We start from the raw sequence: 15,846 nt of genomic DNA, 5'->3' as shown, positions 1-15,846 counted from the left end.
GAGATGTGATCCAAAGTTGATATGTGAAATTGTGAAAGGTGTGAATTTGTCTGGGTCTTAGCTGAAAAATAGGGAGAAGACTCCATCTTCTCAGTCAAAGGTGAATTGTATTGATTAATGGCATGCATAGGTTTGAGGGTACACAGAGATAGGTGCTGTTACAGTCAGGTGAAATTGTAAACATTCTTACCTTGTTTTAAAATATATATGGTACTAGTTGCTGTCAGGTTGGTTGACATGAGGACATTCTCACGACTGGAAGTATCTAGCTCCACTTTTGTCAGCTTCTCCAGGTCACTGTGGAAGCTGCTGACTTCTCCAGTAGGAAATGTTGCATTGGTCAAATGTCCCTCGGGGTCATACCTGAGGAATATAACCAATCCCAACTCTGAAACCTCTTGGCAGTGATAACAGGCCTTTGCAAAGTAAAAATCACTTGGCAGCTAATACAGTTTAACTTTGAGTGATAACAAGTATTATTAACCTTGTTCAATAAGAAGAAAAAGGTCAGAGAGATGATTAATCAAACGAAGGTATTTTTTGCAGCTTCTGAATTCCTGATGACTTCCTTGAGCTGTGCTGTTTTACAGAAAAAAAATATATCTGGTAATGAATCACCAGGGTGGAAAACTGATTTATGAATCATGTCCTGTTGTGTGCAATGTTGCAAGGAGGCCTCCGTTTGCAATTTGGGTCGATCCCATTAGATGTGATGGATTACAAAAACCAGCAGAGGGTGCCATTGTCAAAGGAAAAGAAGGCACAAAAAAAGGGCCCGCAAAGCCTGAGAAGGCCAATAAACTGCCTTTGCATTGTGATGAGAAAATTATAATTTGCTGCTGTTTAAGTTGCCAAATTTGAAATGAATGAATCATTCTTCCAACAAAATGAACAAGCACAGAGGATAATGGAAACATGTTCATTAAAACATTCTGGAACCCCCTGATCTTGGTGTCACATTCTTTTTATCTTTTTGGAGTATGGTGTATAATGTTTTGTAATTTGCCTATATGAGTAAGAGACAAAAAATAATAATTACCTCGGATAATAAGCAATACCCCATATCTAGGAATATAGCCTAGTGAGTTTACTTTTTTGAAAAAAAAGATCCGAATTATTGGCAATCTCACTGTCCTCCAAATGGAAACTGCTTCCCTGAAGGCTTTTGATGTGGAGCTGTTCTTTTATTGCCAATAGAACCATGAAAAATAAACACTTCATTAAAAGTAAAGACATGCACTTGGAAACCCATTACTGTTTTCTTTTCAAGTTGCAAATTGCAAAATATTTAAGCACTTTTATTTGCTTTTAAAATGTTAAACAATTATATTCTTTTTACTCAAAGTGAGCAGGATACAGCCTTGACACAATGGTGTAGTCTGGCTCTACTATCCCTTCCCCCTACAATTATGCAAAAAGCCATAGTAATTCAGTGTTAATCCACTTGGTTTTAAAGGACTCAGCCTGGGTAGTTGCTGAAATTTTAAAACCTATACCAGCCTGTGGTAGGCTTGGGAAAGGGGGCTAGCCCATAATTTGTAGGACAGAACTGAACTTGGGGCTATGGGCAATGCTTTATTGTGTTTGTATGGTATGCACACAGGCTATCAATTAAAAGTCATGTAAAGGAAAAAAATTAACCAAACTGGTCATTTGTCATCACGGATATACCAAATGTTAGTTGTTTAATTGGTTGTCTCCTTTCTTTAAAAGGATTTTGGTCAAAATGGTTGTGTGTTGCTTCTATGCATTTAAGGATTCATTATTAAAAAAAAAAAAAGCCGAGTGGTGCTATTTGTGCCTAGGGTTAATGGCAAAATACTTCCTATTCCTAGCCTGTTTGCTCCTGGCTTGCTTTGGGGCTCTGTGGCTAAGAAGCAGGCCCCTGATGAGAAAGGAGCACAGAAAAGCTTGCAAATCCTGTCCTGCTCCAACCTTTTCTGCCTGGTGTTCCTTCCAGGGGAGGAAAACAATGTCCGGCCTTTATTCTCCCAAGATATCAACCTGCTTTTCCCTGCAGGGAGGAGTTTTCAGCTAGCAAATAGAAGGCAGCTGCCTTATGTCTTCCTCACAAGGGAGTCTGTATAATGCAGGCAGCTCCTCTCTGTTCACTCAGCACCTGCAACTGTCCCTCATTTGTTTCCCTTTCCTGATGTCCAAGGGGTTTCCTCAACCCTTGGTCAATGTGGCTCTTTACCACGCTTCCACAAAATCTGACTTAGGGTGCTATGGATACAGGTTGTCAACAGGCTTTGGAGCTTGGGGTTAGTTTCCTTCTTTCTCACACAGTTCCTTGCCTTATTTTATTAAAAAACAAAAAGAAACATTTGTTGATTTGAGGTGCTGGGAACAGAACCCAGCGCCTCACATGTTCTAGGCAAGCACACAGCCACTGACCTACACTCCTAGCTCTCCCTTTGTTTTAAATCAACATTTCATGCAAAAGAGAGATCAATGGTTGTGTTTACTCCTGAGAGCAAGATGACAAGGCCATTCACTGAGCAGAGGAACAAGGGTCAAAAGTCCCAGTGAGCATTAGTAAAGACCTGTGTATAAATCTGGTTTCCTAATACACCTACCACCAACTTTTAAGTCAAGTTACTGGTACTCTTTGTCTGAGATATATTTTAGTTTCAAGGCTTATTCCCAATATTACAGACATGTTCCCACATATTCTGTTCTCATTCCTACTTTCCAACTGACTGTTGTACATTTGGAGAAGGCAGCTAAAGAGTCTTAGACAAGACTATCATTATTGAGTTAAGACCACTGGGGAGGATGCTGCTTTTCTGGTGAAAGAGTCAATGTTTGGGGAATAAGGTATCATTTCCTACAGGCCTGTACAGTTGCCGAGTACCTAAAAGGTTGAGAAGTTTTATTGCCTCGTTTCCTTTCTGTGGCTACATAGGCATCCTTATTTCAGAGTGTATGTTTGGCTGTCACTCTATCATAAACAAAGCACACCACCCCAACACACTCATGCACCCCAAATTTGGCTAGTTACAGTCAAACCAGTCACATTTGATGGTGTCTGCAGTCTGGCATCTCTCATGTGCTCAATCATTTATATGGCCCTGGATCAAAACATATAGTCCCACTTCTGTTCTGTGGGGTCATTTCCAAAGGAAGAGTGACAGGCAGACGTATACATCAGTGGATAATTCCCACAACTTTGGAAAATTGCTCAAAGTAGATGAGAAAGAAAGGGAGCCTTTGATTTCCTATGGCTTGCTCGAGTCCCCCACCATCACAGGGGAATGCATCTTTCCAGACTGAATGTCAAAGAAACAAGTTTAATCAAAATCTCTCATGTTGTGTGTTTCCCTTTGGTGCCTGCATCCTTTGGTGTAAAGCACAAGGCAATATGCTCCAATGGATCCCCTCAGGCTACAACATGGGAGCAACCCCCTCCTTCCACCTGGCAGGGTGCAACATTTGCCTAGCCAGGCATGCAAATCTTACATGTTCATGTGCACGTGTTTACGTCCCAATGGAGCAAAGAAAACATTTGTACAGGAAATTGAGAATTCATTCTTGTCCTTGAGGAGCATATAGTTTAGTTAGGAAAATTATATTTATATATTATTAAAGTATATTTGGTTTCATATTTTCTCAGAAACAATAGCTTGCTCTTTCCCTTGATGACTATTTAACACAGAGCTAAACTATGCAGAGTAGAAACTAGATGCTCCTCCACCTTTGCTTATAAGAAAATATTGCAAATTATAAAAGTAAAATCCACTACTTATTTTTTAAAGGAAATACAAAGGTGTTAGATCCTCTTTACATTTTCATGTCAGAAAACTGACCAACCTAATAAGCTTTTTTAAAGAAATACCAGATTCTCTTTCCTCATCAAGAATTTCATATGACTTCCTATGATTCACTTCCAAGTCCATAATGCCATTTTGTCTTCATTTGTCTTTCATTCTTTAAATATGAGAGTCTCATGCTAGGAACTGGGGATATAGTATTGAATGAAATTCAGAGTCTAGTAGGGCAGGTAAAATAAACACACAAATAACTTTTAACGGAATAATATTTCCAAGTACTTATGTAAAGAAAGAACTGTAGATGCTCAGAAGAGGCAGAGGTCATTTCCAACTTGGTGAGCAGAAAAGGAGGAGGAAGAGCAGAAGAGGGTAGGGTTTGAATCCTGGAAGGTAGGTAGAGATGAAAGAATGAAGGAAGGCATGGAAAACAGGCAAGATTGTGGAAAGCATACAGGTGGGTGGAGCACAAGGTCCACCTGAACGGTGGTAAAAGGTGTGTCTACCTAGAGGCAGGGAGCTAGACCCTATGGTGCCTTAGTTCCCTTTCTACTCTAGAATTCTAGAAGGAGAGGCATGCTGGGACAGAGCTTGGGGGAACTGGCATACTGGCTTTGGAGGTAAGCATATAATTAGTAGACAATGGAGAGGCATGGAAAGCTTTTCAGGGGGAAGATAGGATTATCTGAGCAGTGTTTTGGTGGCAATGACTCATAGAAGGGGTGACATGGGGCAGGGAGAACTGTTAGGAGGCTGCAGCCTCAGTTGATGTAAGAGAAGATGGTGGCCTCTTGCCTCTACCAAATGTATTGTGAGTGCCTATCACTGGGACTTGTCTTCCTCACTAGTCCGCCAACTCTCACATCTTCCAAGTGAGAGTACCAATGTCTCATTAATCTTTGTATTCTCAGTATCTGGCAAAGAGTGGATTCTCACTGCATACCCTTGCTGAGTGAGTGTAAATATGATGCTGTCAGTGGAAATGGAAAGGATGGGGTGAATGTGAGAGCCAAAGTGGTTATAGAACAGACATAACCATCTATAGAGGGCTTGGGAACTACACTTAGCTTACTTAGATGTCTTGTGCAGTGTAGCTAAACTTCCTTAGCAGCTTCTGAAAGCTTTTTCTGCCACCAGCTCCTTGTTACTTCTGTTTGCTTCCTTCCTTTATTTCAGTTCTTCCTAACATTACCCATGACTATTCTTTGCCTCATTCTTGATCCTTATCAAGGCCATAAAGCACAAAGAGAATAGTGTCTGAGCAAAGGTATTGAGTCCTGTCTGTTGAGACCTGAAGGAACACCCAATGATTCTCTATTCTTATTTAAGTGAGATAATTTAACTACCTAGAGGCAGAGGGCTAGACCTTATGGTGTCTTAGTTCCCTTTCTACTCTGGAATTCTAGAAGGCATTGGAAACATTTCATATATTTGGACTGACTGATCATTACATAAGCACTTCTGCATGGGAATCACATCCTATCCCCAGGCCAATATCCTCCCCAGAGATATGGCTTATTTATCTAGCCCCTCCTTCCTTTGTAATCTTATGGGGAGAACAGGAAATTATTTATTAGCCATATTTGATAAAACTGAGCATTTGTAAAAGAGCCTAGAAGATACCTAGAGATATTGTAAAGGGTTTTCCAACTTTTCAGGGGCTGGTGTGTGTGTGTGTGTGTGTGTGTGTGTGTGTAAGGAGGAGATGAACTAACAAAGTTCAATAACATAGAGAATTCAGAATATCAAGGATCAAAGATAATTTTAATTGTCTATTGTGGTGCTGGGGATGGAACGTAGGGCCTTGGGCAAGCTAGGCAAGCACACTACCACTGAGCCATACCTCCAACCCCATCAAGAGATCTTGTAAATAAAGAGTCTCCTTAAAGTTGGAGGGGCTTGCCACAAAGGGAAAGGGGTCTGAGGAACTGTCAACTCAACCTGGAACTACAATAGTGACACAACTGATGCTCTGACTTTAGTCTGGTGCCTTTTTCATTTAGTAGAGCAGACACCTTTGTCAGAGTCACAACCAAATACATCATGGCTACTCTTACAAATCTTGGGGGGAAGAGGGCTTGTCTGTTGTGTGAGTTGTGGAACCTATCCCTTGGATCCCAACTGTGGCAGATTTATTAAAACTCACTAGTCCCTCAGGTGGGAATGCCTGCCTTATTTTGCCAATATTCATATCTTGACAATCACCTCCTTGTTAGCAATTTCTCTGGGGTCAGCTTTCCCCCTGATACTCAGAATGCTTACAGGTAGTGGTGGCATAGAGTACTGATACTTTGGGTGTGCAATTTCGATTTTGGTCCAAGTCAAATGGGATTATGGGAATGAACAAACTATTTAAACAAAATCACAATACACAATAAAGGCAACACACTACCACTGCACAAGATGCTTTTCAAAATCCCATTCAGAATATCCATTGTTCAGGGTCATGTGTGTCACTTGTCCTCTCATAACTGCAGATAATCAAAAGTTGAATGCATTACTGGTTTGGCTACCTTTACACAGTAGTTCTCCATCCTGCCAAAATTTGTTTCATTTCTCTCTCCCTCTCTCTCATCTTAGAACAAATTTTTTTGCTTCCACCTTGGCAAATAATTTGCCTCCTTTGGTCACAGAAAGAAGCTTCAGAGAAATAGTCAAATGTTGTTCGGAGGGCCTGGTATTTGTGGCCTGGCAACCTTCTACCAACCTTAGTCCTGCTCTGTTCTTCAGCTTCAGAAGGATAAGGAAAAAAAAAAAAAAAACCTGGTATGCTCACAACTGGCTAAAGTAGTGGAAGATATAAGTGAAAGAAATCATTTAATTTTTTAATTTGTAAAATGTCATATTTTGTGCATAGAAGACTGTAGGAAGAATTAGTCATGTTATAAAGGTTGGGAAGTTATTCATTCCTGTGTGTACAGGTAAGAAGGGACCGGGCAGTGTTTCAGGAGGGAAAGCTGTTTAGCAGCAGAATGGATTGCTTCAGGAGGAAGTGATACCTTCTCCTCTCAACAGATGCTGTATGGCCATGAGGGTTTCAGAATGATTCTGGCTGGAGTTAAGGTGAGAGGAAAAAACAAATGTTTGCTCAGTCTCCTTTATTTTACCTAGTAATGCTTCCATAGTTTTCTTTTCCTGCTACATTCTTCTAGCACTCCAGACTTTGTATAGTCACTAATGCACTCTCCAATGTTCCTTCTTTTTCTGGAAGGTAGTAGTGGTAAGGTGGTAGTAGTGGAAATTGTATTGGAACAGAACCTTAAAGACCTGACTCTAGATCCAGCCAACGAGCCATGTGAATGGGCAAGTTTCTTTCTGGGCCCCATTTCCTTATTTATGAAATGACTACCAACTGAGCTATATCCCCTGCATGACTTCTAATGTTTCTTTGTGGCCATAAAATTCCATTACTAACCCCATATGCATGTCTGTGTTTCTTATCTCTTAGTGGCTCAAGATTGGTTATTCAACAATGATGTTAGTTTTTCACTCAGTACTGACCAAGTCCTGGTAACCCACCTGGACTCCACTCACTGGGATGATTCTGCTTACCACACAGTGCCTGTGTTGATGTGCTGCCAGTGGGATACAGGCACACAAACTGAACTGACAATAACATCCTTTTCTCTATCTGGCATTGTCAATTGTACCCTATGTCCTGCATCATCTTCATTAGTAAACAAATAGATTTCTCTCACTGAAAGGGTTCCTTCTGTTTATTCCATTCCCCTCCAGCTCCAAATTCTTTGCTCCTCTTTACAGCTAAGCTCCTCCAAATAATTCTTTACTCACTGTCTCCAATTTCTTCCTAGTCACTTTCTTTTTATTATTTTTGAGTTATAATTCATATACCATGAAATTCACAGTTTTAAAGGGTACAATCCAATGACTTTCAGCACATTCATGATGTTAAGCAACCATCATCACTACTTCTAGAATATTTCCATCATCCCTCAAACAAACTCTGTACTAACAGTTACTCCCCATTCACCTTTCTCTCCATATCTTGACAATGACTAATGTGATTTTTGTCTTTATAGATTCGACTTTTCTGAACATTGCACATAAATGGAATAATATGATATTTGTTGTTTTGTGTTTGGTTTCTTTTTTTTTTTTTTTTTGGTACTGGGGATTGAACTCAGGGGCACTCAACCACTGAGCCACATCCCTAGCCCTATTTTGTATTTTATTTAGAGACAGGGTCTCACTGAGTTGCTTAGTGCCTTGCCATTGCTGAGGCTGGTTTTGAACTCATGATCCTCCTGCCTCAGGCTCCTGAGCCACTGGGATTATAGGCATGCACCACCACGCCTAGTTCTGTCTTCTTCTGTCTGGTTTCTTTCATTGATCATTATCATTTTGAGGTTCATCCATGGGTAACATGTATCAGTATGGAGATTTCTTGGAAAGCTGGGAATGGAACCACCATTTGACCCAGCTATTCCCCTTCTCGGTCTATTCCCTAAAGACCTAAAAAGAGCATGCTACAGGGACACTGCTACATCGATGTTCATAGCAGCACAATTCACAATAGCAAGACTGTGGAACCAACCTAGATGCCCTTCAATAGACGAATGGATAAAAAAAATGTGGCATTTATACACAATGGAGTATTACTCTGCATTAAAAAATGACAAAATCATAGAATTTGCAGGGAAATGGATGGCATTAGAGCAGATTATGCTAAGTGAAGCTAGCCAATCCCTAAAAAACAAATGCCAAATGTCTTCTTTGATATAAGGAGAGTAACTAAGAACAGAGTAGGGACGAAGAGCATGAGAAGAAGATTAACATTAAACAGGGATGAGAGGTGGGAGGGAAAGGGAGAGAGAAGGGAAATTGCATGGAAATGGAAGGAGACCCTCAGGGTTATACAAAATTACATACAAGAGGAAGTGAGGGGAAAGGGAAAAATAATACAAGGGGGAGAAATGAATGACAGTAGAGGGGGTAGAGAGAGAAGAGGGGAGGGGAGGGGAGGGGAGGGGGGATAGTAGAGGATAGGAAAGGCAGCAGAATACAACAGACACTAGTATGGCAATATGTAAATCAATGGATGTGTAACTGATGTGATTCTGCAATCTGTATATGGGGTAAAAATGGGAGTTCATAACCCACTTGAATCAAAGTGTGAAATATGATATATCAAGAACTATGTAATGTTTTGAACAACCAACAATAAAAATTAAATTTAAAAAAAAACTTCATTTCTCTTTATGGCTGAATATATTTCATGGTATGTATATACCTCATTTTGCTTGCTTTCATCAATTGATGAAGACTTGGGTGGTTTGTACTTTTGGATATCATGAATAATAGTGCTATGAACATTTGTGTATCCATTCTCTCTTAAACCTTTTCTGCTTGGGCTGCAGTCCCCTACTGTGTCATAGCACCTGCTCTTCTCTAGGTAAACAATGATCTCCATAGTTCAAAATTCAATAGTCAGTTCTCAGCCCCATCTTATTGGAAGTATCTGACACAGCTGTTCAGACTTTTCTCCTTGAATTACTGGTTTTTTGGTGATAGAATCTGAATGTGTCCCTCAAATTTATATGCTGAAAACTAATTGCCAACGTGATATTGTAAAGAGGTGAAGCCTTTAGGAAGCAATTAGATAATGGGGGCTCAGACTTCGTGCATAGGATTAGTGACCTTATAAAAGGGCTGCAGGGAAGTAGCTTGGTCCCTTTCAGCTCTTCCCTTCTGCCATGTGAAGAAACAGTTCGAGGTATCTTCTTGGAAGCAGAGAGCAACTCTCACTAGACACTGACTGCTGGCACCTTGGTCTGGGACTTCCCTACCTGCAGAACTGGAGAAATCAATTCCTACTGTTTATAAATTACCCAGTCTGAAGTTTTGCTTACAATATCACAATCAGACTAAGACAATTGGCTTCTAGAATAGTCCACTCTCCCAGTTTTCTTCCTACTTCACTGGTCTTTCCTTTTCACCCTCTTGCTGCTTCCTCTTCATACCTCCAACTCTAATCTTTGAAGTGCTCCAGAATGTTTTCAGATCTGTTTTCTTCCTTGTCTACATTCACTTTCACGGAGATCTCATCCCATATCAATCTAAATACAATCTAAACACTAGTGGATGCCAAATGTCACCCTTCTCTACTCATTTCCAGACTCATCTATTCACTAGCCTATGTGATATTTACACTTAGATGTCTACCTAAATTGCTCATATCCCAGTTGAATTCCTGATCTCCCACCTTACAACCATCCACTATAATGCACTCCCTGCATAGTCATCTTTTCTGAGAAATTGAAACCCCAATATCTACTTGCTTAGGCCAAAAACTTTGCTATTGTCTTTGACTTCTCTTTCTCACAAATAACATATGTAATCTATAGTTCTATTGTCGAAATATATTCTGAATTTTAATACTTCTTATTGTCCCTCCACTAATCCAAGTCACCATCTTTTGCTTGGCTTATTGCAACAAAACCTCCCCAAACCTCTTAGTTTTTCCTGTTTCCTATACTGTTTTCAATTCAGAATGAATTGGAAAATGTAAGTCAGGCACATCAATCCTTTACTCAAAACTCTCCAGTGGCTGCACCTCTTAGAATAAAAGGCAAAGTTTTTATAGTGGCCCCTAAGGCCCTATATAAAGTAACTCTGGCCAGGGTTGGTGGTACATGCCTGTAATCCCTGCAATTTGGGAGGCTAAGGCAGGAGGATCACAAGTTTGAGGCCAGACTCAGAAACAGCAAGGCCCTAAAGAACTTAGTGAGACCCTGCCTCAAAAAAAAAAAAAAAGGTGTGTGTGTGTGTGGGGGGGGGGCTGGGGATGTGACTCAGTGGTAAAGCACCTTAGGTACAAATCCTTCTACCAAGAAAAAAAAATGAAGTAGCTCTGGCCACTTAAAGGATTTAATCTCCCCATTACTCTTTTGTTTGTTTGTTTAATGTTTTCATTTGTGCCTTATAATTATATATAATACTCCCCAGTGCCTCCTTTCTCCCTTCCCTCCTTTCTCCTCTACTACTTTTACACATTCAGCTCCATACATACATAATTGCCTTACTATTTCTTGAATATGTTAGACTTATTCCTGCTCAGGGCCTTTGCACTTGCTGTTCCCTCTTCCTCTAATACCTCCTTCCTGCTGGATATGCATATGACTTACTCGTTTATCTTCTACAGGTCTTTGCTCCAGTATCACCTTCTTTGAGGCTGTCCTGCCCTCCCTTTTGTCTCACACATTTGATCTCCCTTACCCTACTGTACTAGAGAAGTTAGAATATAATTTATCACCACCTGAAGTTCTACATATCTTACTTGTCTCCCTTCAATGACATTTAAGCTCCATGTATATCTTTTCTGTTCATGACTATATCCCCAGCCCTTAGAAAATTGTGTGGCACAGAGTAGATGCTCAGGAAATATTTGTTGAATAAATAAATGGTTGAACTGGTTATTTTGAAAATGAGTTAATACTTTGGCCCTTTCTTGTTGGGGGACTGAGTTCAACTAATAGCTTTCAAAATAGTTATTTGGGGCTGGAGTTGTAGCTCAATGATACAGTGCTTGCCCAGCATGTACAAGGCCCTGATTTCAACTTCAACATCACATAAAAATGAACAAAATAAAGGTACTGTGTCCATCTACAACTAAAAAAAATATAAAAAATATAGTTGTTTGCCTAAAGTCAGCCACAATGTGATCTGGTATGGGCTTTAAAAAAGACACTAAAATTTCTCATTAGAAGCTAACATTCCTAAAGGTAGTATATTTCAAAATGTGGCTTTAAAAAATCTTTATTTTATTTATTTTTATGTGGTGCTGAGGATTTAACCCAGTGCCTCACATGTGTGAGGCAATTGCTCTACCACTGAGCCACAACACAAGTCTGAAATGTACGTTTTTGAGACAGAATTTTGGGGTTTGAACTGTGGACTTGAAATACTGTGGCGTGAAATACTCATTCAGAGAATGGACATACTAGGGGCTGGGGTTGTGGTTCCTGGTAGAGTGCTCGCCTAGAATGTGCAAGGCCCTGGGTTTGATCCTCAGCACTACATTAAAAAAAAAAATGGACATACTAGGGGCACCCATCCCATGTTGCTATTAAAGGAGTCAATTAAAACAGTGTATGTGAATTGCCTACTCTAGCACCTATCACTTAGCAAATCCTTAGCGAACACTAGCGTTTATTACTCTTCATTAAGATATAAGAGAATTTTTCAAAACTAAGGAAGACTTGCAACAGAAACAACTGAATACATTTTTCTAAGTGAAACTAGAACAGCTGTCCAGCTCTTTTATATAAATGGCACTTCTTTGGGACATGATCCAAAGCTTGAAGGCCAAGTCTTTTGTCCCTTTCCTCAGGAAGCTCTCATGGGACTGGCCATATTGTCTACATCCTCACAAGAGTAGTCACACTTGGAAACTCTCATACTTAATATCTCTACTTCTCACAGTCTTCAACTTTAACACCATTCCTGGCTCTGGGTTCAGATTCCACAGATTACCCTCCCTCAGTATACTGGCCCAAAATACAGCAATTCCCTTTGTGGGGAAAATGCTTTGTGAGTGCTGGTAGACCAGCTTGCTAACTGCATTGATGTGCAAACAAGGTTGTCCATGCTTTAAAAGGCAAGGACAATGGTCTGTATTTCCATGCCTTGACATCTCCTAGTAGCTTGCTGTCAGACACATTTTGTGTTTGTTCCAAGTTAAACAAAGTTGTCACAGATCTGGTCTGTAACTGCCAATATGTGCTGAATTCTTTGACTTGCGCAGGGACACTGAGGAAGCCCAAGCCCACACGGGAGCATTTGGCTCTGCATTTCACGGAAGCAGTCAATGGAATGGTGCTGCTATTCAGCATTTGATCCACATGATTTTACACTTGCTTTTCAGGGTCCATTTCTTATATTCTAACTTCTCTCTTACCTCCCACCACAACTTATACTGAGTTGGACTGGGCTGGGCACATATTCATGTATTCATTCATTAAACCCCACAGGGATCAAGAAATACTTGTTAAATCACACTGCTTCTTTACTGCTTTAGAACTATCCTCTAGCTTTGTTATTTAAATGCAATTTTACCTTGTCTTCCCAGGTATGCTGTAAATTGTTTGAGTACATGGACTTCTACCACATTCCTGACTCCTGCAGTGCTATACTTGATTCCTCCTTCATTCAGTCTATGCTTTTATTATTATGCTCTATAAACTGCTATGGGAAAATGGGTCCAAACCCTAGGAGTTGGGTAAAATTTTCTTCTCAACTATTTACTTTTTACTGTGATTGTTAGGAGAAAATAGCATACAATACCCAGCAATTACTAAGCCATTTTTCTACTGTAATACAATTGCAAATAAAAATCCAACAAAGACTATGTTGAGAATTAGAAACTTACTCATAAACAGTTGTCCATCCATTTTCATTACTTTTGGTAGCTAGAAGTCCCGTGTTTCCTGGATAGGTCATCAAGGCCAGATTATAGCCTTGGGCTGAAACTCTTTTTAGGACTCCATTGCTGCTTATAGTCAGCCAGTACACCTGCCCGCCAGGCACCACAAGCCAAAGGGGCATCCCCCCTGCATCACGGCGAATATGCACTGAATTGCCATTGCTGCTAGTAATGGCACCCAAATCACCTTCAGCATTGTAGGTGAAGTTGTACACATAATCCCTTGTTATCAAGTTCAGGGTGTGCAGGTGGGTTCCATTGACAGTGAACTGATAGAGTTCCTGATCAGCAGGTGAGGCAATCTCATAAAGATTCATGTCATTCAGATTGGCTTGGTTCCTGCTGATGGTACGAATTCGAACATTTCCAAGATCTGCTACATAGAGGGTACCATCAGGCGACACTGCTAAGGAGGAAGGTGCTTTCATCTTTGCATCTTTGGCATAGCCCCCATCACCTATGGGAGAAAGATCTAGATTTTAGTAATTGGCATCATGAGCATTTATATGAACACACCATAGACAGAAAGCACTGTGCATCAGGAATCATTTTAAAAGGAATAATCAGTGAACCAACATTCTCTGCATGGTCCCCTTGATGATTTTGAAACCCATTATTCAAAAAATTGTAATTCCTGAGTCAGTACCACTAAAGATGAACAGTAAGATGTAATTATCTCAGTTACACCAATTTTGTGAAATCCTCAATCCTGCTGTTCAGAATCTATTGTATTGTAAGACAGAAGAACAGCAAATAATGATAGCTACACAAAATTTGGCTAGAAATCCATGAGAACTATGCCTGTCAATGCTTGTAGGATCTGTTTCATGATTTTCTAGTCCTACCATGCCTAGAGCCCTTTCTTCTGTTAATTCCCATTGTTCCACTGTTAAAGTATTCTAAGTCTATAAATGTAACAATGATTCGGTGCATCAAATTTGATAAATAGACTAAACATTAGATTTGCCTTGAATGAAAGATACAAATTAGCCAAATATCTATAAAACTTATTGTCCAGGAAATCATTGGAAATATTGATCAAAAGTCCTTTTGACCAAATTGCTGGCTCCTGATTGCTGTGGCCTAAGAAAAGGCAAAAGGTAAGAGGACCATTTGGGCTTGGATGAGTAGTTTAATAGGGCTACATGTAGCAAGGAGGGGTTTCTATATAATGCATCTGTTGACATTTAGAGGTCTGTTAGATATCTGGAATATCCATTGCATGTTTTGGAGGAAAAGACTCTTTTTCTCCCATTTCAATTAAAGTAAAGGACCCTATTAGTTTTGGAGAGAATTTTAGGTTTTTATAAAACAAGGTAGATAGCAGAGTGATGTCCTTAGGAGCCTCCATTGTGGGATTTAATTTTACTATTCTATCCCCAAGGCATTCTGTTTTTGAACCCTCTGAATCTCGAATAGTGAATGTTTTTAATCTGGAAACCAGTAACCTAGGGGAATTATTTTTTCCATAGCCAAATCAGTAGATGTGGGTTGTACTAATTTTCCCTTTCTTGAAAGTACAAATAATGTCATATTCTTACATTGGCACAATGATCTTAACTTTTGAAAAGAGTATAACATTTTTCCTTTAGTTTATCCTCAGAATAGCAAGGTAATAAAATTGAGACAAGTGCTTGTATTTATTTAACAAATAAGGCAAATGAGTCATGAAGAGGTTTTGTGGCTTTCCCAGGGTCATTCAGTGATTCAGTTGTCAGAACAGCTAGGTGATCTGACTGCCAACCCATTCCTTTCTTTGCTAGCCCACACCAATGTTTACAAGGAACCCTTTTGACTTTTCTGAAGCATGCTTTTCTTTTAAAAACAGAGAGAGGGAGCTGGTGAATTGCTGAAAAGGTCATACCTGAAAAACAGTCACAGTTAGGATCAATTTTGCAGTCACAGTCAGTGGGGGCACCAGCGATGATGGAGATCTCCCCATTGGTGGTCACTTGCTGAATGCGGTTTACTTTCCTCTCGTCTGTTTCAGCTATGAAGAGCAGCCCGCTGTGGGAGACGCTGATGGCCCTAGCCGACTCCAGAGTAGAGTGAATTGCTACCTTGCTGACCAAGAAATGATCGATGCCTGGCACCTGGCAGTGAATGGGGCGCCCTGCAATGATCCGCACACGCCTGTTCTCAGAAATTTGCAGCACAATGTTGTTATCCAAGACATACAATGAATTGTCCATGGGATTGACTGCAAGGTCTGTTGGCCACTCTAATCGCACCTGCAAACAGAACAGAACACACACCGTTAGGTTACCATATCTTTCCAGAGGCAATTTTACCTTGAAAGAAACATTGGTTTGTTGTTTTCCCCCTCTTAAGAATTTCAGCAAATGTTGGTGATGTCTGACAGTGAAGGGGGGACATTTCTGATAAACATATTTATGATTTATGCTATTGCCAACATAATGCAAAGTTTTCTTTTTTTTTTTTTTTCAATTCCAGAAGGATCCTCTGAATAGCACTTTTCAGAGTGTAGTCTCTAAACCAGCAGCAACAGCATCACTTGGGAACTTGTTAGAAATGCAAATTCTCAGGCTCTACACTAGTTCTATTGAATCAGAACCCCTGGGGATGGGGACCCAGTCACCTATGCTTTAACAAGCCTTCTAGGTGATTCTGAGA

The 15,846-nt window shown here is 40.1% G+C and overlaps 1 protein-coding gene across 4 annotated transcripts in view; it reads right to left on the bottom strand.

The window, feature by feature from the left end:
* The window catches only part of Tenm1 (teneurin transmembrane protein 1), a 796,988-nt gene that overhangs the window by 28,009 nt on the left and 753,133 nt on the right, over positions 1–15,846 (bottom strand). For all 4 annotated transcript variants that reach the window (XM_015498499.2, XM_048797132.1, XM_048797133.1 and 1 more), the window contains 3 exons: positions 15,077–15,443; positions 13,159–13,669; positions 191–363 (listed from right to left, as the gene is read on the bottom strand). In XM_015498499.2, coding sequence (XP_015353985.1) covers positions 191–363; positions 13,159–13,669; positions 15,077–15,443 — 1,051 coding nt within the window. The remainder of the gene's footprint in view (positions 1–190; positions 364–13,158; positions 13,670–15,076; positions 15,444–15,846) is intronic.

The sequence above is a fragment of the Marmota marmota genome, unplaced genomic scaffold (assembly GCF_001458135.2).
Source record: "Marmota marmota marmota unplaced genomic scaffold, marMar, whole genome shotgun sequence".
NCBI classification, from domain to species: domain Eukaryota; kingdom Metazoa; phylum Chordata; class Mammalia; order Rodentia; family Sciuridae; genus Marmota; species Marmota marmota.
Note: the sequence above shows the minus strand (reverse complement) of the source record. Positions and strands in the feature narration are given on the sequence as shown.